Raw genomic sequence first — 26,317 nt, 5'->3', positions numbered from 1 at the left:
AGCCACTTAAACAAATAAACAAAAAGACTACAGCAAAGGTAAGCTTTTGTGTTTGGGGCAGAGAACTCAAGAGGGAACAGGCATAGTCTACTGCCTTTTCTTTGTGGTCTGATATCGCAGAGGCTTCCTTGGTTCGCTTTTTGGAGATAATCCAATCTCATTGATTTAATCGAAATAGGATCCAGTATATTGTGGAAGAAACAGAAAGCTGATGCTAGAACCACAAACATATTGTTTTGTAATGATTTCCAAATCAGTAAGTTCTCTTACTCCTAGCTCTCCAAGTATAATAATAATAGGATCTGAACACATTAAGATTTTCAATTAAATATATAAGCATTTCTAGGAATAGTTAGATGTGATTAAAGGCAGATTCTAGATATCAATAAATATATCAGAGACACTAATGTTTATTTATATATTCATTTATATTCTACCTATTTCCAAAGATAAATTGATACCTTACAAAGAATCATAGACTAAAAGATTAAAATTCATTTAATTTAGATAAGATTCAAGGCAGAGAGAAACTAAATGTAGTGAGAAGCTAAGGCCCATTCCATTGCTTAGTAGCCAAAATGAAGAGAAAAACACAGCTACCATGATTCGTAAATCATAAAGATTAAAAAAAAAAGTTCAGCTGGTGCACAATCGTCCCAGGAAATGGGGCTGGATACTGTGGATCCACAAATGAATTCAGTGTCCCGAGAGCTCCCGGTCTGGTGCAAGTTCCTGGTAAAGGAAAGGGTCACATTTCAGGAGACAGACATTTGGTTTTCCTTATTTGGTCTCTTCTGTGCAGTCTCTATTATGTGAAATGCTCAGGTCATTAATACCTCTCTCGAAGACAGCTTAGTTTCTTAGCTGTTGCCATAACTTTCACATGAGAGTTGAACTGCTTTAAAAAAATAAAGGCCACAAGCAGAAACAAACATAGAATACACCCTTTTCTCTTCTGTAAGGCTCATTGAGCCGGGAGAGTGGTGTCACTGTCTCATGTTGGCATTGGCCTTTCAGTAAGGAAGCATGCTCTGTGCCCCATCTCAGATTTGATTATTCAGATAACCAGATTCTCTTAAAAGACGTGCCATGTGGTAAATTCAGTTACCTAAAAGCAAGATTCTTTAGGTACCTATGGGATTTGGTGATCCAGATGTTTCGATGTTCTTACTACTATTTTCTAAACCTCAATTTTTGTAGAGTTGAAATATTACCAGAGTACAGTAGAGCAGCCTTGGAAAACATGAGGAAGAAAGACAGTTCCTTGCTTAACAGTGAGGCTGTCTGTAAGTTTGTGTTTATTACATGATTAATTTAAAATTCCTGACAATCCAAGCAGAGTGGGAGCTATTATCCCCATTTTTCAGATTTAGAAACAGGGGAGCAGAGAGATTAAGAAATGTTCCCAAAGTTCTACAGGTAATAAATAGCTGAGTAGGGATTGAAAAGTAAACAGATTGATTCTGGAGCTTAAGTACCTAACCACTACTGTCATGACTTTGCGTTGAGTGAGTGCTTGTGGAGGAGAGGCAGTTAGAGACAAGTTTAGACCCAGAAAGACTTGACTTGAAAAAGGTACTAGCATTTAGCATTGAGCAAAACACAACATCCCTAAGCCTTACTTTCTACATTTGTAAAATGGTAATAACAATACGTGTCATTTTCCTAGGATGCTGTAGGCATTATAGGTAATGTATATACAGTATCTGCCACATAATAGGCACTCAGAAATTGGCGGCTATCCATTTATATGTATACACATATCTTGAGCTTCAGGTCTTCTATAGCAATGGCACCATCTGACTTTTTTCTCTCTTGGTAGTTACTTTCCAGGGTCACTAACAATCTGCTAGTCACCAAGGCAGTGGGGACCCTAAAATTGTCTGTCTTCATTCTAAATAGGGATGACTTTAGATCCCAGTTTATGGTTTGAAAAGAAATTTACAGCTATTGTATCGAGAAATCTCTTGGTTTATAAGCTTATAAGTCCTCGAGTATGTCATTTTATTGTCAGTAAAATTATCTAAATAAAGAATACGGACTTAAAACCCATCTCATTCCTAGCTCATTTGGTTAACCATTTGAAAAGTCGATCTCAGCTATATAAAGCACTTTACAGTTCCAGTTTCCAGCTAGACTTGTGTGAATGAAACACTTTATTTTCATCTGTTTCTCAAAAGATGAAAATGAGATTATGGTAATTTAAATTCTAAGAATGTATTTTAAAGTGAAAAAATACAGTTTCATAATGTGGGTTCTGTAGAAAAGAACAAAAATCACAATGTATGTTGTTTTAAGCCTATGTTCCATTACTTAGCTTATCTTTGGGATAGATTGTGAATCTACATCTTCCCCCCAACAAATAGTACTTTGTGTGTTGGTCTGCTAATTAATATGGTTATTTCCTGTTTTGTTGATGAGGCTTAAATAAATGTCAAGGGTACAGCCGTGAAGCTCTCCCAATTAGGCTTCACATTTGTAAAACCCACCCTTTTCCCTTTTGTGTGAAGATGACAGTTCCTACAGCAGCCCCAACCTAACAGGACTCCAGGGAAAGGATCCTCCTCTGGTTTTATTGAAAACAGGGCCAGTTGGGTCCAGTGAGAATACTGCCATGGTGCAGAATTCTGGTCATGGTGCAGAACAGTTTTAATCTGACTGCATACTTACATTCTTTCATCAATTTTATTTTAGAACAAAATATGTAGACTTAGTGAACAATGTTTAGACTAAATGTCATCTAAAATTATGTTTTAAAATAGTTACCTGTAAAAATTTATTGGAATTCTCTAAGAATGAGAAATTCCTTTAAATAATGTGCAAAATTTATACAGATCTAAGATACTGCTCCTTTTTTAATAATATTAGCCATTCTTAACTTAATTCTAGTAATTGTAATGTGTATGTATCTATGTGTCTACATCACACAGACACACATCTATACTAGCGAACTGCAAACAGGAGCTTAGCTGTATTACTAGTCAACATTAACAGATGGATGGCCCTAAGCCAGCAAAAAACCATGCAACAAAATCTAGTGCAAGTGGAGTATGAAAGCTTTTGTTGTTAAGCCCTATTAAAACCCTGGCACACATATCAGTCTTAACTATTTCATGTCTGGGACAAATAGCAATCCACTCAGATTTGTTTTCAACCTATCCAATTAATTATGTAAAAGCTGCGTGAAAAAATATGAATGGAAAGTTATTTTTCCATTTGTAATAGGATATAAAGCAGTGTTCCTGTTGATAAATACCCACACTTGGAATGTAGTCAAGACTCTAACCCAAATACAGTGTTTACAAATAGAAACATGTTTAATAGTCATAATTTCTGCTGAGACCAAGTACTATTAAACTAGTGGTCATTTATTCTATTTTTAAAATATGTTCACATACAGACTAATAATTTGAGATATGAATAGTTATCTTTTGATACATAAATAAGGAAGATGTTTACACCATAAAATATGATCTATGTGATTTTCCATTTTTTACCCATTATACAAGTTGATATGCATACTTCGAATGAAACTTTGCTATCTTTTTGAGTCTTTATATATTTATTGGTTTATAAATCATCCTAATGGATTTGTGGACTATAGCACAACAGCAGTGAGCTCATTTTATAATTGATGAGTAATGTAATTTCATCTTTAAAGAATGTACTTAGAAGTTATATATGCCTTTTTGATATGTAGAGACTCTAAAGTAAGGCATTTCAAAGCCACATTTGGTTGAATGGGGACTTAAAAGAAATTCCAGTATGTAAACATGTCTTAGAAAATATGAGCAATCAGGTGGTTTACATTTTATAGGTAATAAATCTAGTATTTTAAATGCCACAAATGAAATTAAGTTGCTGTGAAATTTATAAGAAAAGAAAAAAACTTATCTTCTCTAAATTAGTTCCTCAGCATAATGAATGATGGGATAGTCATACCTAGTAGGGTATGGTTTACAGTATTGTGTTTATGACACACTTTTCTTCATTGGAATTCAGTGGACTCTGGGAATAAAGTGAATATAAGTAAAGGTAGTGTTTCTTGCTCAGGGGACATAATAGTTTTCAGAAAATGCACACTTGTTGGGATCTTTGAAAAAATACAGTCCATTGAATAGCTTTGCTTTATTGGTCAAGAAAGAAATCGCACAGTCATTGGTTTGCAGAGGGAAGTAGCCTCTTGCTTATTCTGACAAGAAAAAAGTGATTGTAAAGCACAATGAGAAAGATAATTGTGACCTGGGGGGAGGGGGCAGAAATGTGTGTGTGGAGGAGGAGGCCCAGATACATAGTTGGAAAGAATATTTAATGTAAATTTTACAAAATAATAAAAATAAGTTTAGCCAAATCATGATAAGCAAAAAGACCCTTAATTTTTTATTTTTAGCACTTTTAATTTGGCTCAGTATTGAGACTACTATTATTATGATCAAGCTAAAATGTTGACTTAGAGTGATAAGGAAATCTATTAGAAAGTTTCAAATGATAAAAAAATTTTTGAAATAAGTTAAGTGGATGTGTTTGTATTAAAAGGTGCCCACAAAAAATACTGCCTAAGTGAAACACATTTTAGGAATCTCCGTCCCAAAGTCACTCTTTCATGTAGCATATATTCAGTCTAATTTATACTAATGTCACTAATTTATGAAATTGATCTTTTAAGTCCAGTTTGAAAATATGGGTACCATATTGTTAATTTTAAAGAAAGTTCTTTTTTCCTCTTTTGTTTTTCTGTTGAAATAATAATTTCTAACACGTCAAATTTGACTATAGTTAAATCTGTGCCCCGCCACCCCCCTCCCCCAAAATTCAGTTATGGATTACAAGGGTGCCCTCTAGTGGGCATTATGTAATATATTCTTTCCTTGAAAGAAGATAGTTATACAAGATAAAATTTATAATTATAAAATTTGCCTCAGAGTAGTCTCTTAGAAATGCAATAGAATACACATTGGGACATTTATATTGTCATAAAATTGTTCAAGAACGTTATTCTTCCAAAGAAATAATTCAAAACCAACTCCTCCTTTCAGTAACTGGCTGGGACCTCATTTTTAAAATGTTTAGCTCTGCTGAGCAATACCTAGTGTATTAAGAAGACATAATGGAAGGTAATCTCACGTATATGAATGGGTTCAGTATATATTATGAGATATTTTTAGGTTGAAATGTATTTTTTTTAATGAAAAAAAAAACTTACTTTTACTCTTTAAATTTATTGCCATGAATGGCTGTCATTTATTACAAAGTCTTGAAACAAAAACAAAGGTACTCGATTTTTCCATTTAGTAAATATAATGAATATTACCATTTAGACTTTACATCAGTAATCACGTCACTATTATTTTTCCTCACTATTTTCTGTTCTGTTTCACCTCGTGAGAGTTTCCCCCGGTACCTCTTTAATTAATTTAAGGGCTTTTGGTGAAATTAACAACAGCTCTCTATTCCAAAAGTACCCAGTTTTTATAGACAAATTCTTATTTTCTCCCAGGCATCCTGGATACAGAAATGATGATTTCCTTCTTGTTTTGTGTATAGAACTTCTTTTAAGGTTGGTCAGAGATCAGTGTTAGTGTTGATGAAAGGAAAAGCCAGTCTTTTCTTTGTAGCGGTTACTGCTGCTGCCTATTAGAGCCCCTCAAGAGAGAGAAATTGCCAGGAATGTCAATAGATATGTAACTACAAGAGTACAATAGAATCTTATTATAATTGAACTGGATTTATATCTACTACACAGTGTTATATTTCCTCATATAGAACAATGTAAAACATTAGAATAATACGTACATATCTTAACAAGTTAGCCTATACCCCCAAACCAATTACAAAATAGGAGTGCTATGTGTGCAGCCTTCTCTGGAAGTTCTTTATGGTTTTTCTAATATTTGAATGTACTACTGGTCATTTTGCAGAAGTTTATTCCTTCTTTGCCTTTATCAGTGTCTGATAGTAGTAAGATAACACTTTTGAAACCAAAATATAATTACAATTTCTAAGATTTTTGCTACATTCAATAAAAAACCATTTTAAGACTATCTCCGCACATACACATAGATTTATGCTTATTTTATATTGATATGGTAATCTGAAAAATAAAATCCAGCTATTTAGTTTACATATCAGATATTTTAATCCTTATTTATATACATTTTGCAAACGTAGTTTATTAAGGTGATTGGGAATAATATGGCTCTGTTACTCAATGCTGACTTTTTAATTGTTTATCCCAGCTAGAAAAATCATCTTCACGTCAATTAGTGAAAAGAACCAAATTCTATGTTTTATTGAAAATACAGTGGACTATTGAAAATACAGTGGACTTGTGTATTAAGGAACCTTTTTAAATATTGAAATACTGTCAGCAAAAGTGAAAGTGCAAATAGTTTGCCATTTATCAAAAGACTATTTATTTTGATTTGAGAATAATATTATAATAGTCTTATACAACTTCTTGTATTTATGCTGATCAATAATCTTTCAGTACTGAAAACTTACTGCAAGAGCTTTGTTAAAATTTGCATTTTCAAGTATTAAAGAAAAGAAAAAATAATGAAAGAATGCATTTTAAATATTTATAGTTAACATAATTACTTGGCATATGAACAGTCCTTAAAAGTTAGCTGAAAAATATTAACTGAATTCAAAGCCATATTGCATATAAACACAGGTGAATAATGAGACCTCCTGTGAATACATGGCCTTCTTTCCACCCATTAACACACTTCAGTGAGAGAGTCTTTAGAATGGCTGGTACAGTGGTGCCATTGGGTAGGTTTTTATATAGTCTCTAATCAACAATGGAGAAGTGAATTCTAAAGTACTGTGTTTCTAGGATAATTTTGATACAGTATTTTGCCAAACTAAACTTACTAAAGTAGTAGTCAAAACTACCTAAAGGAAACTTTCTGACATCAGTAAAAGGACTCTGTAAAGTGATCAGTTCTGATTTCAAATATTCTACCTCTAAAATCTAATACAGAGATAATTTTAGTCTAATTCTAGAATAGTCCCCAACTTAATATTAATATTAATTAAAATAAGCTTCCGTTAATGTAACTAGTGGTGCAGCGTAGACCAAATGGACAGCAGTGTGGTGGAAAGTCTAGTCCATCTAATTCAATCAGAAGAACTACCTGCGTCTCTACCGTGTGCTCGTTCATAGCTTTCAAGGTCGTGTACCTCCTCTGAGCACCAGTGTGATCACTTACTTCCTCTTACCTTACTAAGGACCATCATTTACAAATTCAGACTTTCCTTCATCGACCTTTGTATTTACTCCTCCTTTTCTCTTCTTAGCATCACCCTCCTCACTAAATAGAAAGACCCCATGTGAGAGTGTAAGGATCTTAGCCTTTGGAACATGACAGACCTGGATCCGAGTACCAGCTGGGCTACTGACATGGTATTTGAACTTGAGCAACTTCCTAACCTCTCTGAGCCTCTTAGCCTTCAGATCTATAAAATGATGATAGTTATGTCCACCCCATAGAGTTATTGTAGAGATTAGAGTTGGTGTAGGGATAGGATTTGTTCTTCCAACACTCACTGAAAGTTTAATAAATAAATATTAGGTATTATTGTTTCTATCCTATCAACTGCAACAACAACCTCCACAAAAATTTAATGAATGCCTACATGTGCTGGGAGCAGAATGAGTTAGACCAGTTGATCGTATCCCTCAGCTCTTGGTTGCTCTGTTCTCTTTTTTCCTGGTTTTTTCTTTTTTTGGCTCTTTTTTCTCTTTGTCTTTCAGTTTGGATAATTTCTTTTTTTTTTTATTTGATACACATATATATTGTGAAATGTTTACCACAATAAGTTTAGTTAACACATCCTTCACCTCACATAATTACCATTTATTTGTTGCTGTTATAGTGAGAACATTTAAGATTTACTCTCTTAGCAACTTTCAAGTATACAATACAGTATTGTTAACTACAGTTACCAGGCCGTACACTAGGTCCCTAGAGCGTATTCATCTTATAATTGGGAGCTTGTACCCTTTGACCGACATCTCCTCATTTTCGCCAACCTCCATCTCCTGGCAACCACCAGTCTACTTTCTGTTTCTATGAGTTTTGCATTTCTAGATTCCACATATGAGTGAGATCATACACTATTTGTCTTGCTTTGTCTGACTTATTTCACTTAGCATAATGCTTTCAAGGTTCATCCACATTGTTGCAAATGGCAGGATTTTCTTTCTCTTTTTATGGCTGAATAATATTCCATTGTGTGTGTGTGTATGTGTATGTATATATGTGTGTGTATATATATGTATTTATATATATGCCACATTTTCTTTCTTTATCCGTTGATAGACATTTACGTTGTTTCCATATCTTGGCTATTGTGTATAGTGCTTCAGTGAACACAGGGTACAGATATCCCATCAAGATAATGATTCATTTCCTTCTGATAAATCCTCAGAAGTGGGATTGCTGGAATTTAATTTCAGCAGTTAAATTGAGATTGCTAATTTAATTTTTGAAGAACCTCCATACCGTTTTCCTTAGTGGCTGCGCCAGTTTGCATTCCCACCGGTAGTGCACAAGGATTCCTTTTTTCCACATCCTTGCCAGCGTTTGTTATCTCTTGTCTTTTTGATAATAGCCATTCTAACAAGTGTGAGGTGATATGTCATTGTGGTTTTGATTGTCATTTCCCTGATTATTAGTGATGTTGAGCTCCTATTCATGTACAGTTGGCCCTCGGTATATATGGGGGATTGGTTCCAGGACCCCTGCAGATAGGAAAATCCACAGATGCTTAAGTTCCTTAGATAAAATGGTGTAGTATTTGCATGTAACCTGTACATATCCTCGTATAGACTTTAAATAAATCATCTCTAGATTAGTCATAATATAGTGTAAATGCTTTGTAAATAGTTGTTACAGGCATACCTGGGAGAAATGGAAGGCTTGGTTCCAGACCACCGCAAAAGAGTGAATATTGCAATGAAGTGAGTCACATGGATGTTTTGGTTTACCAGTGCATATAAAAGTTATGTCTACGCTGTAGTCTACTAAGTGTGCAATAGCACTATGTCTAAAAAACAATATACATACCTTAATTGAAAAATGCTTTATTGCTAAAAAATGCTAACCATCATCTGAGCCTTCAGCGAGTCATAATCTTTTGGCTGGCGGAGGGTCTTGTATAAAATGCAATATCTGTGAAGGATAATAAAGTGAAGTACAGTAAAATGAGGTATGCATGTATACTGTATTGTTTAGGGAATAATGACCATAAAAAAAGTCTGTACATCTTCAGTAGAGACGCAGCCATTGTAGGCCTTTCAGTCCATGGTTGGTTGAATCCGTGGATGCAGAGCCCACAGATATGGAGGGCCGACAGGACTTGATGGCTATTTGTACGTCTTCTTTAGAAAAATGTCTGTTCAAGTCCGCTGTTCAATCCATTTTTTAATCGGATTATTTGTTTTTTTTGCTATTATATGAGTTCCTTATGTCTTTTGTATATTAACCCCTCATTAGATATATGATTTGCAGATATTTTCTCCCATTCTATGAAATTGGGGGAAGTTTTCATCTTGTTGAACGTTTTCATTTTTTTTTTGTGAGGAAGATCAGCACTGAGCTAACATCTGTTGCCAATCCTCCTCTTTGTTGCTGAGGAGTACTGGCACTGAGCTAACATCCATGCCCATCTTCCTCTACTTTATGTGGGACGCCGCCACAGCATGGCTCTACAAGCGGTGCGTCAGTGCGCACCTGGCATCCGAACCGGCGAACCCTGGGCCACTGCAGCAGAGTGTGCGCACTTAACTGCTTGCGCCACCGGGCCGGCCCCATGTTTTCGTTTTCTTGATCATTTCTCTTGCTGTACGGAAGCTTTTAGTTTGAGGTAGTCTCACTTGTTGGTTTTTGCTTTTGTTGCTTGTGCTTTTGGTGTTATATCCAAAAAATCGTTACCAACAATGACAAGGAGCTTTTTCCCTATGTTTTCTTCTAGGAATTTTCCAGTTTCAGGCCTTACATTTAAGTCCTTAACCTATTTTGAGTTAATTTTTGTAGTGGTATAAGATGAAATTCATGCAGTTTCATCCTTTTGCATACGATCATCCAGTTTTCCCAGCGCTGTTTATTGAGGAGACTGTCCTTTCACCATTGAGTATTCTTGGCTCCCTTGTCAAATGTTAGTTGACCTTATATGCTTGGGTTTATTGGGCTTTCGATTCTGTTCCATTGGTCCATGTGTCTGTTTTTATGCCAGTACCATACTGTTTTGATTACTATAGCTTTGTTAGTATAGTTTGAAATCAGGAAGTATGATGCCCCGGTTTTGTTCTTTCTCCAGATAGGTTTAGCTATTTGGGTTCTTTTGTGGTTCCATATGAGTGTTAGATTGTTTTTCCTATTTCTATGAAAAATGCCATTGGAATTTTGATAGGGATTACGTTGAATCTATAAATGGCTTTGCGTAGTATGGACATTTTAACAGTATTAACTTTTCTAATCTGTGAAAACAGGATATCTTTCCATTTATTTGTGTCTTCTTCAGTTTCTTTCATTAATGTCTTAAATTTTTTGTTGTATAAATCTTTCACTTCCTTGGTTAAATTTATTCCTAAGTATTTTATCGTTTCTGATGCTATTGTAAATGGGACTTACAATATTAAATCTTTATTCCTTTCTCAGACAGTTCATTGTTAGTGTATAGAAATGCCAGTTTGGATAATTTCTATTGACCTTTTTTAAAGTTCACCAATTCTTTCTTTGGTCTGCTGATGAGCCCATCAAAAAAATTCTTCATGTCTTGTGTTTTTTTAAAAATTTCCATAATTCAACTTGACTCTTTTTTACAGGTTCCATCTCTGCTGTCATCCCGTCTGCTTATGCATATTGTCCATCTTTTACTTTTTTTCTTTTTTATGTCTCGTAGTTCTTGAGTGCTGGTCCCCATGTGTAAAAAAGCAGTAGAGAATAACTTACACCCAGATACGGGCAAGGCTCTTCTTCTGTAATGGTTTTAGTACAAGAGGTTGAGTCCATCACAAGTTGAAACTGGTTTGGATTGTGTTGTTGATGTCAGTACCTGCAGTGGGCTGCTACTGTCTTGTGCTTAGAGTAGAGTACTTCCAGGGTTGGTACTGGAAGATTTTTCTTAGTGTTCCTCCTTCACCCTCAGCTATTAGAGACATCCTTGTACCCCTGAGCCACATAAGGGGTCTCTCTCAATGTTTTTGCTCCTCCTCCAGCAGTTAACTTCTGTTGCTAGTTACTTGGTCCCAGCCTTATGGGTTTTGTGTGCTCTGGTCCAGCTTCAGCCTTAGTGGGCCATTGTGCCTGTATGCCTCAGTGTGTGAGGCTTTCTTAGCATCCCTACACTTCCTTCCCATGGCAGATAAACTTCCTTCTATCTATGGTTGGTCTTGGACAGTTTGAGGGCTGCCTGCCCGTCCACAGTGGTGGAAGACTTCTGCTTGGTATCAATGTAGGATCCTGTGCCTAAAAGGGTTTCCTGCTCCTCCCTAGGGTATAGAGTTTTTGCTTCTGCACCTCCCCCAGTGATCTTGGGATTGAGTTTGCTGACCATCCGTCAGCAGTTTAAGGCTTTTGTTATATATGAATGAACGTTCTTAAAAAGTAAGTGAGGCTCATGCCTGTCCCCCTCCGGCAGCCTGTCCCCTCCCGCAGGCCTGTACTACCACGGGAGCTCTTTTCAGTCTCCTGTCTTGCCCCCAGTTTTTCTCTGCAGCATGGGGTGGTAGGGTTGCCTGATTTAGCACATAAAATTACGGGATTTTATCTGTGGAAAAGAGCGTGTGAGTGCAAACTCCCCTTGTCTCTGAGACTCCCAGCTCTTCCAAACTGACATGTTAGCCAATACTTGGTCTTCAGGACTATTCAGTATGAACGGATTTCTTCTTCCCTGCTTGCATGCCGGCTGCCTGTCTCCTTGTGCTTGGCCAAGGATGAGATTGATCCTCTTATCTCTGTGTATGGAATTCAGTTTACTTGGTTGCCTTACAACTCAGCTTTCTGATGGGCTCAAGAAATTTTTTTAGATTATCCAGCTTTTTCTCATTGTTAGGATGGGAGTCAACATTCTTTTGCTCCTTTTTGCATTCTAAATGGAAGTGGAATTAGAAGTAAAATGAATTAAAAGATATGATTCTTGGTCTTGAGGACTTAAGACAGTAACGTACTTAAAGTGAAACACTGCCTTTATAAGAGAGCATGTATCAGGTGACACTGAGTGGTAGAGAATAAAGTGAACAAGCTGACAAAGAAGACCAGATCTCTGGACTGGGAGAGTTGGATGTGTCTGGACCACTTCGAAGTCTTCCCTCCTGCATGAGTCTCACATAGCGCTCACCTGCTCAGAAATATAATTTTGGTGCTTCTATAAAATCTTGTTTCCTTAGCCTAATAATAATAGCCCTTCATCAACTGAATTCATTAGACTTGACCAATCATGTATCTTGTTAATCCTACCAATTTACTCTTTTGCCCTGACAGGAATATCTGTTTTCGGTATCTTTGGAAAAGTGGTAATCTCTTATCTCTTCACTTCCATTTCACCTGCTGGAACATTAGCACTCTTGATTCTCCTGTGACTACCACCTGCTTTAAAAATGAGGTTAAAACTTGCCGTTTTAAGAAAGTCTTTCTCAGGTTAATTCTCAGACATTTATTTCTCCTGAGTCTCTCGGGACTTACTTATCTACTGTAATTATAATGAAGAGAGTTCTGTTCAGGGATCAGGAGACCTGGGCTGGAGTCTAGGTTCTGTCATTGATTGTCTAATCTTGTCCAAGACACTTTATTTCATTAAGCTTTTGATTCCCTAATATGTAATAGGGAAAATGTTCACCAAAATTTGGGGTAAAGTCGATATTTAATGAATTAAAGTATAGTATATAAAACATCGAACACACTGAAGCAGATCAGTCATGGGTAAGTCACTTGACTGTGCTTCAGTTATTACCTATAAAAATTACAACACGTGTTTTTAAAGCACTTTTCAAATTGTAAACTGCCATGCATTTTTAAGGTATTGCCATTATAATTCTGTATAGTAGAGTTTGTTTAATTTTTTTCTCATATCATGTAAGTTTTTTTGTCTTAGGCTGAAAAATGCATGAGCTCAGGGGTTTGCTGTGGACTTTGGGTAAACAAGATAACACTTCTGGACCTCAGATACCTCAACTCTAAAATGGGGACAGTAGCAGAGAATACTTACTTTTAAAAGATTCATGTATTACAAGCATCTTAATTTTGTGAAGTCCAAAAAATTGTATTTTCCCATTCATTTGTCTTTATCCCTTATTTCTCCGCCACCCCCTAACCCCCTATGAATTTAAATTCACTCAGCATTTTGCCGTATTAGTGTTTGTCTGCCATCTAGTGGCAGAAATGGTAACTGCAAGATAAACAGGCTCCTTGTGCATTGGGAAATGGTTCTCATCATTCTATTGTCTGATGTACTTTCTGGAAATCACTGCAGTGAAAAGAAAGGACACATTGATCTTGCTTGTTGTAGCTAAACCAAACTTACTTCTTGAGGGCTCTTCAAACATTAAGTTTGATGGTTTTGTAGCTTGGGTGGGCCTCTGCCTCTGTCACTCTCTGTGCGTTACTTACGGTTTTTCTTCATAGGAAATGCTTTTCCCTCCCATCTTCACCAGTGCATTTCTTTATTTCATTCAATGTCTAGCTGTGGTTGAGCTTCTCTGGTAGGATATCTTCGCTAATAAATTTCATTTCCATGCTGATAGCCTTTCCTTTGCATTAATTTGGTATTTTTTCGCATTTTTAGTAAGCATCCCTTTTTATACAAGTAGTGACTTCCAAAATTATACGGATTTTTACATATACTAGATGTGTACTTTACATTTACAGTTCCACGTGAGCCAAGTTTTATTTTACAATTACCTGTGTTTAGAACCTAGTAGGAGTCTGATCCAGGACGTGTGACATCCAGTTCCCCAACTTGTTTTTGATCCTTCGTATCAGAGTAATGTAAATTCTGCTTTTGTTTTCTTATGGTGTCTTTTTGCATCCCCAAAATGTATCCTTTTTTTATGTAGTACTGGCTCCCAAGAGAGTTGCAAATGCTAATCGTTATTTGATGATTTGCACAGCCTCTAGGTTACTAGTGAAATGACCATTGCTAATGATATAGCTGCACCAAGTCTGTACAATTCAGAAACTTCTAAATCTCCTTATTTGATTCCAGAACTTACCACTATTTATAGTATGTAATTCCAGTTCTATGTTGTTAATATTATTAGTCTGCTGAATGAACCTACTTACTAGGAATATTACAATTTGACATTAATCATGATCAGCATTAATGGTCATTTATGTAGGTTTTCATCTGTGATCAGAAAGTTTGAGTTCAGTTGTATTCACACAGTGCAGAATATGTTTATATATATACCTTCTTTATTATATTCAGTATTTTGGCATTTTCACCATGTATTTTCTTTAAACCTTGAGAGAAGGGAACATCTTGTCCTTTTCTTTTGTATGCCTCACAGCATGGGAGACAGTAGCATGCATATAGTAGGTGCTTAATGGATGTTGTGGAATGAAGAGATGCTAAGAATTAAAAGAAAAATGAGATGTGGCTACTACCTTCTTTTAAGGAACACAGCTTTCAATAGGTTCTCAAATATTTGTTGAAGGGGGAGAAAAACCAATAAATGGCTTTCTGTTACTTTCCATTATTAGGGCCTGCAAGTCCAGGGTCTGTCCCCTGCCTACATCCCTCCTACTATGTTCTCATCTCCCACTCTTTCCAGCTCAATCTCTAATCTTCCCCCACTTCCTTATAACCCTCCATAAATTTAAATTTGTCCAGCCTTTTGCCTTCTTAGTATATATCTGCCATCTAGTGATCAGAGGGGTAACTGCAAGATTAATGGAGCCTTAAAGAACCCTGTGCACCAACACAGGCTCTAACCGCAGTGCACTAGTGGTCATCTTTCATTCCATTAGACTTCCCTGATCGTCCTACCACAGGAGCTTTGCACGTTTTGTTCCCTCTTATCATCATCTGCTTTATACCTACCAACCTTTCAGAGCTCAACTCAAATATCTTTCAAGGAAAGGCTTCGCTTGACCTCCCTAACTAGGTCACATTCCTCATAGCAATCAAAGTTTAGTACAAGTTATTGCAGTCGTAATATTATGCTTATTTTATGATTATTCCATTTAATTCATGTTTCATTTACTGGAATGTAATCTCCATGAGGGCAAGGAGCCCTGCTCTTGGTCTCATTGTATTCTAGCATACAGGCCAATATCTGGCACAGAGAAGGAATTTCTTTAATCTTTGTTGAATGAATGAATGAATCAATGCTCTTCTGTGCCTTGTGGACACTGAAAATGCTTATGTCAATCAGTTGGTATAGTATTGTCTCCTTTTTTTTTTTTTTTTGGTGAGGAAGAGTGACCCTGAGCTAACAGCTATTACCAATCTTTCTCTTTTTGCTTGAGGAAGATCGTCCCTGAGCTAACATCTGTGCCAGTCTTCCTCTGTATGTGGGATGCCGCCGTAGCATGGCTTGATGAGCAGTGTGTAGGTCCATGCCCAGGATCTGAATCCACGAGCCCTGGGCCACCAAAGCAGAACACGCAACCTTACTACTACGCCACTGGGCCAGCCCCATCTTATCAGTTTTTTAATTCATTTAAGTACTCAACGGAAACTACCTAGTATGTATGGAGGTGTTCATTTATTCAGGAAACATTAACTGCCTACTTTAAAGAATAATGTTATATTAAAGGGCAAAATTATAATTCTGTTATTTTGTTTGGCTCATTAGCTAGCGGGGGAGCCAGTAAGATGTGAAAAACTGATACAAAGGATAATTCAAAGAACAGACACCTAGACGGTCAGGAATGCTGAAGTGTATGTGCTAACAGTTCCCAAGACCATCAGTGTCCACATCATCATAATTACATCTCCACGGGACCAAATTTACTCGCATCTCTGGTGACAAGGAGCATTACCATCAGTCCTCCACAAGTTAACTTCTCTCTCTCCATGGTTATAAACCATCATGTCTGTGAATGGTGCAGACTGTAGTATCAGGTAATCCTGAAAGGGAATGCTAGACAATACCCAACATTTCTTTGAAAGGACGCCAGTAATTTTTTGCCCATTTCAAAGTCTTTTACAATTCTCCTGACAGTCTCCTCACTTGTGATTATAAGGTTCTTAAAGATTATTCTTTTTTGGTCTTACATTCTTGTATTTGCTATATATGTGCAGATCTCTTTTATGTACAATAATTGGTTCCATCAAATAATCATACCAAGGCATTCTGTTGGTAGTCTTCCCCCAAATAGATTCAGGTAAAATTAGATATTTGCATTCTTCATGGACTATCAAAACTTGAGACTTCATTATTGATTTCAGTTTTAAGGCCACATACACACAATTCAAAATATACATAAACTGCGTTCGGCGATAAAAGTGGGCTGAAAGAAACAACAGGATTTAGAACAAGTAAACTGCGTCTTTTGCTTGCATTTGCAAGCAGCAAGTGTTGTGTGAATCTCATGGCTAGCTGTTTTTTTGTAGGGCGAGGGGCTTCTGAATATCTAGGTGATTGCGTGGTGGGTGGGTAGACGGCTGATGGGACTTGCTGGAGGCTTCACCACAGGCTCATTTCTTCTCCACCTTTCCTTTCTTGGGTTCTTGTTTCAGTTTGTAATCAGCCGTGGCAGCCTTGATTGCATCTTCAGCCAGCATGGAGTAGTGCAGTTTCACAGGAGGAAGGCAGAGGTCATTGGCAATGTCTGTGTTTTTGATGGTCAAGGCTTCCTCCCTTTGTTTTTCCGTTTACCCTTTCAGTGGCTAACAGGCTGAAGGCAATTGCAGAACCACAGGCAAATATTTTAAACCTGCCATCTACAGTCTTCCCCTTTTCATCTCCTTGAATCTGAAATTTCATTACATCACCACATGCTGAAGCCCCCACCAGTAAAGCGCCAACATTTTTAGATGTCTTGTCAAGGGACCTCACATTTCTAGGATTTTCATAATGATCAACAGCCCTCTTGTGACAGAGCCGGGCCAGAGCTGACAGCTCCTGAGTGGGCAGGCCTGGGCTCTGGAGCAGCAGGGCTGATGCTGCCCACCTCAGACAGCCCATGCCAGCCGCCGTGATCTTGCAGGCTTGTGCCTGCCTCAAAGATTATTCTTGATCACGAAAAGAAGGCTGTGCTCATTAGGTTTGGCCTGATTATTTACATGGGAGCAACAAGAATGTTAATTAACCATATAAGCCTCCCTGAGTTTGCTTTGTGAATCTAGAGCCTTGCAGTATTGGCTAGCTGAGGCCACCGAATATACTTCTCTCTGGAAGTTTTCATAAGAAAGCTCAGATTGGGCGTATAAAAGTCTCTGTTATTTGTTATCTTGAGGCTAGGAAACTAGGCCCAAGAAAACTTTCTACCATGGGTTTTACTGGAAATACCTGTAAATTAGGGTGAATTGCTTTTGAGGTTCTCTAGATTTGCTGAGGTTCCTGGCCTGCTAGGAGAGGCACCTGCAAGGCTGCACTGTCAGGCAGGTGCCAGCAGGTTTTCCTGACACGGCTTTGTAGGCATTGGCTCCATACATAAAGTCAACCTTTGTTCCACAGTAGTGGCTTGTATAACCGCTGCTTCAGATAAGGCTGAGGCTGCACGATTTGTCCGGTTGTATCCTGGCAAAGTAGTTAAGACAGTGAAAGATGCAGAGCACTGTAGAATCAGATAACCCCACAAAGTCTTCTAAACAACATCCAGAATTCCAGTGATAAGACACTCCATAATCTTTTGCTCCTTTTAGAGTCTTTTACAGTTTTCCTGACAGTAATACGTACCACACACTGTGCATGGTCCTGAGGGTATGAGAGAGAAATTAGCAAGGTGCCTCCCTCAAGAATCTACTATACAGCAGGGAAGAGAGAATATAACCATGACCACAGTACTGTGGGTAAGTCCCGTGACGAGTGTGTTCAAGTGCTCTAGGAACACGAGAGGTGGAACCTAAATTGATTGATGAGAGAGAACTATTTCCCAAAAGGGAAACACTTGAACCAAGGCACAAAGGATAACTAGAAAAAGAGGGAAAAGCCCAGGAGAGGGAAGTTCTGGTGGACACATCAACACATGTGGGCCTGAGGCAGAAGACATCGGGAAGCGTGAGAAAGGAAGATGGTTTGCTGGTGCTGGAGCAAACGTCTGTGTGGCAGATGAAGCCTTCAGAGAAGCTGGCTCAGCCAGATCCCTCTGGGCGAAAGTAACGAGTATGAAATTCATCCTGAAAACAGTAAGGAACCACTGAAGGATTTGTAGGAGTATAACATTGTTATATTTGCCTTTAAAAAGATCCGTCAGCAATTTAGAGACTGTAGCATTCTACAAGAATAGAGGCTCAGATAAGGGGTAGGCAGTTACTCCAGATTTTCTAATGAGTGTGGATGTGTACAGACAGAGACAGTGGGGATACAAAGAGGGGATAAATGTAAGAGAGGAATCAGGTAGAGGAATCAACATATGCAAAGGTCCTGCGGTGGAACAGATCACGGCAAATATAGGGGATTGAAAGAAGACCATGATGATGCCTTGTGGGTTAGAACAGAGTGAACCAGGGAGCAAGGTAGGCAGGGGACAGAGCCCAGACTTGCAAGACCTGATAAAGGAAGAGCAACAGAAAGTCATTTATTCTTTTTTCTTTTTCTTCGACAAATATTTATTGAAACCTGCTAAAAGCAGCTACTCTGCACCCCCTGAAAGTAAGGCTGCAGCTGCATCTCATGCTCCTCTGAATTGTTAGCATCTCTTATTCTACAAACATTCATTAAGCACCTATTACGTGCATACCACTGCTCTCCACGCTGGGAAGGCATACACAGGGCACAAAGCAGTATGAGCTGCAGACCCACTTACAGAGAGCTCAGCGTGTCGTGGTGCAGGCAGACACGTGAACAGATAGACAGTGTGATCCGTAGGACTTTGGCCAGGTGTCTGCCAAGTATGTGGCTACACAGAGGACAGGGTCCCTGATAAAGAGTAGGCTTTACAGAGGTCACATTTGAGTCAAACATTGAAGGATTCGTGAGATGTTTCCAGTAAAGAAGAAAGAGGAGGAAAATTCTGACAAAGGGTGCCTTGTGTGGTATGACAGTGAATTCTGTATGGGAACTAACAAGTCACTTGCTATGGCTAAAGTCACTGGTGGTGGCCAGCTGGACATGGGGAGAAGAACAAGAAATCCAAGCCAAAGGATAGATCTTGACCATGTTTGGATGGGAGTCTCCTTAATGATGGGAAGTTTGACCTTTATCTTGAAGGAAATTAATGCTTTTAATCAATCAAGGGAGTAAAATTACCAGATATGAGGTTTTGAAAAAGTAACATATTGAGGCATATTCTGAAAAATGTATATCTAGGTTTTAAAAATAAAATTGTATGATGATGATTTGAAGGATGGAGAGAGATCCTCTTGATTAATTTTAGGTTTTTTTTTTTCCATGTATATGGTAAGATATTTTGATGGTTGAAATGGTTGCATTTCATTTGAATGCAGAAACAGCATATGTGCATTTTAATGAGAATATTATTTATCTAAATAAGGTGTTACTGAAGTGCATTTGTTAATCTCTAAGTTAGATTTGATTACTAGTGCCAATATCCATTAAACAAATAACAGACCACAGGGTTTTTCCTGAGATTGTAAAAATCATTGTGATACCAAGGACTAAAATATGTATGATCTACCTTTTTTTCTTTTCTGTGACTTAGTTGTTAACAATAATACCTTCATTTCCTAAAATGTTGATCATGTTAAAATATCAGAACCTGAAAAGCTTGAATTTTATCATTAAAAGAGGCTGATTGGTAACTTTTTGGACACTCAGAAAATGTCATCACTGTCTGTTAATGCTTCCTAAAGATGAGAGGTAGCAAAAAGCAGTGTTTACAATTTTATTTCTTGTGCCAATAAATTATAGAAGCCTGGCTATGATTAGTCAGGAAGAAAAGAAAATTTTTCATAAAATTTATGGGAAAAGCTACACACATTTCAAAATACAGAAAAGAGAAAAACTTAAATAACAGCAATAGCAGCCAGGCAGGTGGTGAGAGGCTTACCTGTGATGTCAGCTGGTTTTCCAGGTGTGTGCACCTGCTCACATCACATAGCAGAACTTTGAAAACATATTTATAGGATTGTGTTGTTTTTCCATGGAAATCAACTTACTTTTTCTTCTCAATTTTTTCACCACGTTGACTGCTTGTAGCTCTATCTCTTCATCTGTTTCATAATCACTCTTAAAAAAAGCCTCTCAGGGCCAGCCCGGTGGTGTATTGGTTAAGTTCACACGCTCTGCTTCAGTGGCCCGGGGTTCACACGTTCGGATCCCACCTGCAGACCTACACACCGCTCATCAAGCCATGCTGTGGCAGGCTTGATAAGTATAAATTATAAAGTAGAGAAAGATGGGCACGGATGTTAGCCCAGGGCCAATCTTCCTCAGCAGAAAGAGGAGGATTGGCAACAGATGTTAGCTCAGGGCTCATCTTCCTCACCAAAAAAAAAAAAAAAGCCTCTCTTCCCAAATATAGGCCATACTATGACCATGTTGGTGTTTATCAGGGAGTTCTAGATAACAGTTTATGAGGAAAGTGTTTATTGACCCTGGGAAACTTTCCTGTTGTCCACTTACTACTGTGAGATTTCTATCCAGGTCTGAAATAGAATCGTGTTTTTCTCTGAATATGTGCAGTATACAAAATTCATTCCACTGGCATCTGCATCTGTTTACTTAGAAGGATAAAGAAGATGTGCATTCCTTCCCCAAAGCTGTAGTCAGTTGTATTTAAAAATGTTGTGAATTTTTATTGTGTGTATTGAGATTGTATTTCTCTTTCTTAGTCATTTCTGTTTTGGTTTGTGTAGTTTAATGTGCAGGTTTCCAATAGTGATATATCTGCTTTGTGAATCCAGATCAAGATGTGCCGTTATTGGCTGTGTGTTACCACTCTAAAGAATGCACAATATATTTTCTGCTGTCTAAGCTTCTTTGCTACTAATTACCCATAAAAGACTTCTATGTATAAAACTATGACCCGGGCTCTTTGCCCTGTGTTACATGTTCTGGGCATGGTGGAAACAATCCTTTATGTCCCCTGAAAGCTCTGTACCTGAGTCCCAGTCCACCAGAAACAGTGATGTGGAGAGAATCTGGGTTCATACAAGCTAAGAAGCTGCTGATGCTTTTGTTAAATAAGCTGTTATTTTTCTCTGCCTTGAATGTTGATCAAACTGTAATTATTTTTCTCCTTACTTTTTTCTTTTTTTTGTGACCTTAATTATGTAATTTGAAATCATCAAGCAATTGATACATTCACCATGTGTTTGGACATTGGTACTTCATATACAGAGTGCAGTTTCTAATGCTTGATACATGTTCAATAACTATCAGTTAGAAGCTTATTTCAGATAGCCAAATAACTTGTAAATATATGTATTATGAGTATAGATAGCACAAAGCTTAACACCCAAAGAAAGGAAAACATTATATTAGTCACTATTACTTCTGATTCTAATTCTAATTCTGTTGTGAAAATTCATTGTAAGTTACACTATTTAACATCCCTATCTAGATATTGATAGACCCCCGGCCTAGCTAAGAAATATAAAACTAAATTCAAATGTGCTTGTGAAGCTCTATCATGACTTAGATTGTGGAAAAAATAGTAGCTTTGTCAAAAAAGTGTTGTAGTTAAAAAAATTGAGACTCTCTGGTTTATGCAGGCGGATGTAGAATATAAACGTAACTTATGGAAGACAATGAGTGAGGGACTGGCAACACACCAGAGAAAGACATCGGTTCTGTTTTCTGGTTCCTGTTCTTGATAAGGTTGTGACCTTAGGCAGATCGTGGAACCTCTCTGGTGTGCCTCCAGATTTACTGTGTGCTTAATGGCAGAGATGCAACCTCACTCCACTCTGTATTCCCAGAACCCAGTCCTGAGTGCGGGCGGCGGCGGGGTTGCTTTGCAAAGTACTCTACAAACATAAATATTAAGTTATGTATTTATTGTCTTCTTAGATTAATTCTTAATAGTGAGTAATGAGTTTTTAAATAACAGCATAAAATCTCAGCTCCCTCGTAGTTTTGTTTCTTTGGTTTTTATTTTGATTTGTTTTGTTTTTAAGCAACAAAATTAAATGCAAGACCCCTAGCTGGCATAATGCTAAGCATATATGGAATTCAATGTAATAATAATGACATGTCTTTAGAAACCAAGGATTATATTATATTTTGTGAGTTTCGGAGAGGGTGGGTGAAATGTATTTTTCCCACAGAAATTATGTTGTAAGTGGTAGTCATGTTCCTAGGTCATTCCCCAAATTTCTATTTAGCTCATCTACCTTAAACTTACAGTTGTAAAGTGATATTATGATTATAGGTCCCAGATATGTTGCTAAACACCAAGCTTATGGAGAAACTCACTATACATTCCAAGCAGAGGTTATAAGAACATATTTCTCCATTCCTTCCTTCCTTTCTGCCATCACCAGCAGTGCATAGAGGAGGTGGACAAGCAGGGATCAATTCCTATAGGTTCCAGAAATTTGCTTACTCTTTATGACTGTAATAAAAGAAAACAGTTATGTGTATTGGGGACTTAAAATCAGAAGAAAGTTATTCCTCTACTGGTATCTTGGTTGAAGTCTCCAAATTCAGTTGTGCTGCTGCCCTTTCAAAAGAATGCTTTGCAGCCATGAGCACCCATAGCACCCAGATGCTGGTCTTTAATGCCATTTCCCACTTAAGGTAACCAAAGCTGGTAGAGGAAGTGGCTGATTCCAGGTCTGATGCAGAAAATGTGTAAATTGAACGAGACATCATGTTGTGCCAAAAGCAAGAAGCTTACTTCTGAGGTCATGTCTAAAGGATAGAAGAACCAACTTGAAAGGACTACCACTGTTCAAAGATGGGACGATTTTTTTTTTTTTTATTGTGGAAAGAATGCTTAACATGATTCAAACATGCAAAAGCAAAGAGAAGCTTAAAAGAATTCCCAGATACCTTCATACAGCTTCAACAATTATCAACTTATGGCCAGTCTTATTTCAGTGCCAGCCCTACCCATGGTCCCTCTCCACCACTGGATTATTTTAAGTAAATACCCGATAGCACATCATTTAACCTGCAAATGTTTCAAGATATATCTCTAAAAGATAAGAACTATTTTAAAAACATAATCATGGTATAATTCAGATTAAACATCAAGAATAATAATAACTGTGATGGGTTGAGCCGCATCAAATATATACAAATGATAATATTTTAAAAACCTTCATGGCTCACCTTTAGAGATTGTTAGGGCATTAGCTCATTACTTGTTAAATAAAAGGAAAGAATCAAGGATTTATCCTGCCTTTTTAGTATACATTGTATTTCAGGATAGCTAAATAGTTAATAAGACAAAGTTCTTTATAGAATGCCAACAAATAAATATAGAAAAAATGCTTTTGAAAAGCATAATTTTGAAGCCCCTAATGAAATAATGGATTTAGCCAGTGATCATCATAGGATGCTAATACCATTGAGTGAAAGGCTGGTATGAAAATTTATAATGGATGGATCAGCCAGCCGCACCTGAAGTCATTAATCTTAGTACCACCCAAAGCGAGACATCTCAACATTATGTGCCTCCTGAGGTGATGCAATAAAAAAGATGTATCAACACCCATGGCCTCTTCTTGCCCAGAACAGAAACTAAATCTAACCAAGCTTCCAGATGTAATGCCAGTTTATAGGAAATGAGGATCAAACATGTTAAAGGACGCAGATGGCATAAAAGAGGGGAGGTGGGGCTGATAGTCCTCTGAGGGGACCTGAGAGCCTGTCAACCAAATACAGTGCTAACCTCATTGAGATTCTGGTCCGCATAAACCAACTAAAATATTTTTGGGGTAATAAGGGAATATAAATATGGCCTGAGAATGGAAGATATTAAAGAATAATTGTTTATTTGTTAGGTATTATAATGATATTTTGGTTCTGTGAAAAAAATATCTTTATCTATTAAAGATACTTAATGAAGTATTTACAGGTGAAATGATAGGTTGTGTAGGATTGGCTTCAAAACCCTGCTGTTCCGTGTGTGACCTCCAGATCCAGCAGCACTAACCTCACCTAAGAGCTTGTTAGAAATGCAGAAACTCGGGCCCCATCCTCAGAACCACTGTAGAATCAGAATCTGCATTTTCACCAAGATCTCCAAGAGAAGTATATGCACTTTGAGGATGGAGAGGGGCTGCTTTAAAATACTGGTGAGGGAGTCTGTGGGTAAGGGATGAAAGAGGCAAGATTGGCAAATACTGATGATTATTGAAACCAGGGGATAAGTGCATGGGGATATGATTGATCGTAAGTCAAGTGTTTCTAAAGCAGGGACTGACAGACTGGGTGATTGTGCACTTGTTTATATATATTCAATCCAGTGATTTGATTTTTATTAGTTTGAGGTGGAAGTAAGTGTTGAGATAAATATTGCCTGATTCCCTCCCTTTCTGCCTGCCCAGCCTGTCAGGTTATTGGGTAATATTCAAAAACCCTGAATGTATATTTCTTTTAAAAGTGTTCCTTATCAAATCAAAGTATTCCTTTAAAATTTCTGCAAGAGACTTATTTTAGCTACTAATGCGAGTCAGTCAATTCCTCTCCCTAGGCACGCTTAAAAAGGCCTCTGAAGAGCCTTGATGGTGCTCTGTATGATGATGACGACGATGACATCGAAAGAGCAAGCAAGTAGGTGATGGATTTGGGTGGCCTATTAAGCAGTGTAGCTTAATGGCACAAGTTTCAGGTTACAAAAGATATGTCAAAGAATGTGCACTCATAGAGATCGGAGTTTGCTCCCTTAGTGTTCTTCTGCAAAAGGAACCAGTGCTCGTTGGAGTCTCATGGGGGATAAATCTTGAGAAGGGAATGCAAGATAGACCTGAAATACCTTGTTCTTGGAAAGCAATAATGCCTACAGAAATATCTGAGATGGTGTTAAAGGAGAAATGGAAGTCCAGCTAAGTCAGACTGCTACCCTCCTACTGAAGAGGGGCAGGTAGTTATCAGAAACGGTGAGAATAGTCAGTTGAAACAGGGGGAGTGGGAGGGACTTAAGTCTATGGTGATATCAGAAGAGGAAAATTTCATACAAAGTGTTAAAATTAATCTTAATGTAAAATAAGGGAAATAATAATAGTATATGTTTAACTTTTTAACAATTTTAACATATGGGAGATGACAAAATGGACATGCTTTTTTCTCCATTTAGTATATCTTTGTCTATATAAAGGAGTATGCATTCTTCTCTAAAATAAGTGAATAAATAAATAAAAAGAAAACCATATAAAAATATTGAAAGTGAACTTAGGCTATAGCAAACTCTCCAAGTATTCAGTCTGATATTTCTAAGTCTAATGTCCCAAATCACACAGGATTAGACTGTGTGAAAAGCCTTGCTTCTGCTTCCAGATTGATAAGGTACCGTAAACTACTTAAAATTTCCACTATTTGAATCGGTATATACATCACTATGAAGAACTGGGCTGTGAACCAATTATCCATTTTGTTGTTGTTTCACTGAAACATCCCTTTGGTTTTAAAACTCTCATTCCTTGAATGTAATTGGTGAGACGTTGCTGATATGCAGCGTATGTAGTTGTGTAACTACTAGTGCATGGTTTATTCTTCTTAGGTTATCTTCTGAAGATGGTGAAGAAACCTCTGCTTATTTTTATGAAAGTGATGACTCTGTTGAAACAAGAGTAAAGACTCCGTACTCAGGTGAAATGGACTTATTAGGAGAGATCCTCGACACATTGAGCACACACAGCTCAGATCAAGGAAAGCTGGCAGCAGCAAAGAGCTTGGATTTCTTTAGATCAATGGATGATATTGATTACAAACCTACGGTTAGTTGATTTTTCAACTTATAAAGTTAAATGAAAACACCTTACCCTTGCTGTGATTGCCTGATGTTATAATCTTAGTTGTTAGAAGGGTTTAACCTCTAATGGATGTGTCAAAACTTCAAAAATGTAAAATTTAATCATTAAGAATTATTTCTAGTAACAAAATTCCAGTATTTTTCCTTTTATTTATCCAATTCTGGTGGTTATTGTCATTAATTGAAATTCTTTTGTCAAGTAATATTTTCTTTCTAATTTTATAGTTGTCTTTTCTGGGGAATTTTTTTAACGTGAAATGTTCCCACTTTTTCCCTGTATTTCTTGGATCTTCAAGAAATTTTAATAAGTGTATTAA

General features: G+C 37.3%; 1 protein-coding gene and 1 pseudogene across 4 annotated transcripts in view; one reads left to right on the top strand and one right to left on the bottom strand.

The window, feature by feature from the left end:
- Nucleotides 1-26,317, top strand: part of DENND1B (DENN domain containing 1B) — a 251,133-nt gene that overhangs the window by 218,358 nt on the left and 6,458 nt on the right. For all 4 annotated transcript variants that reach the window (XM_058533740.1, XM_058533738.1, XM_058533739.1 and 1 more), the window contains 2 exons: nucleotides 24,723-24,802; nucleotides 25,749-25,965. In XM_058533740.1, the coding sequence (XP_058389723.1) occupies nucleotides 24,723-24,802; nucleotides 25,749-25,965 (297 nt within the window). The remainder of the gene's footprint in view (nucleotides 1-24,722; nucleotides 24,803-25,748; nucleotides 25,966-26,317) is intronic.
- LOC131399528 (iron-sulfur cluster assembly enzyme ISCU-like) lies at nucleotides 16,651-22,894 on the bottom strand (annotated as a pseudogene).

The sequence above is a fragment of the Diceros bicornis genome, chromosome 38, assembly GCF_020826845.1.
Source record: "Diceros bicornis minor isolate mBicDic1 chromosome 38, mDicBic1.mat.cur, whole genome shotgun sequence".
Taxonomy (NCBI): domain Eukaryota; kingdom Metazoa; phylum Chordata; class Mammalia; order Perissodactyla; family Rhinocerotidae; genus Diceros; species Diceros bicornis.
The sequence above is the reverse complement of the archived record's forward strand: the minus strand, read 5'-3'. Positions and strand labels throughout refer to the sequence as shown.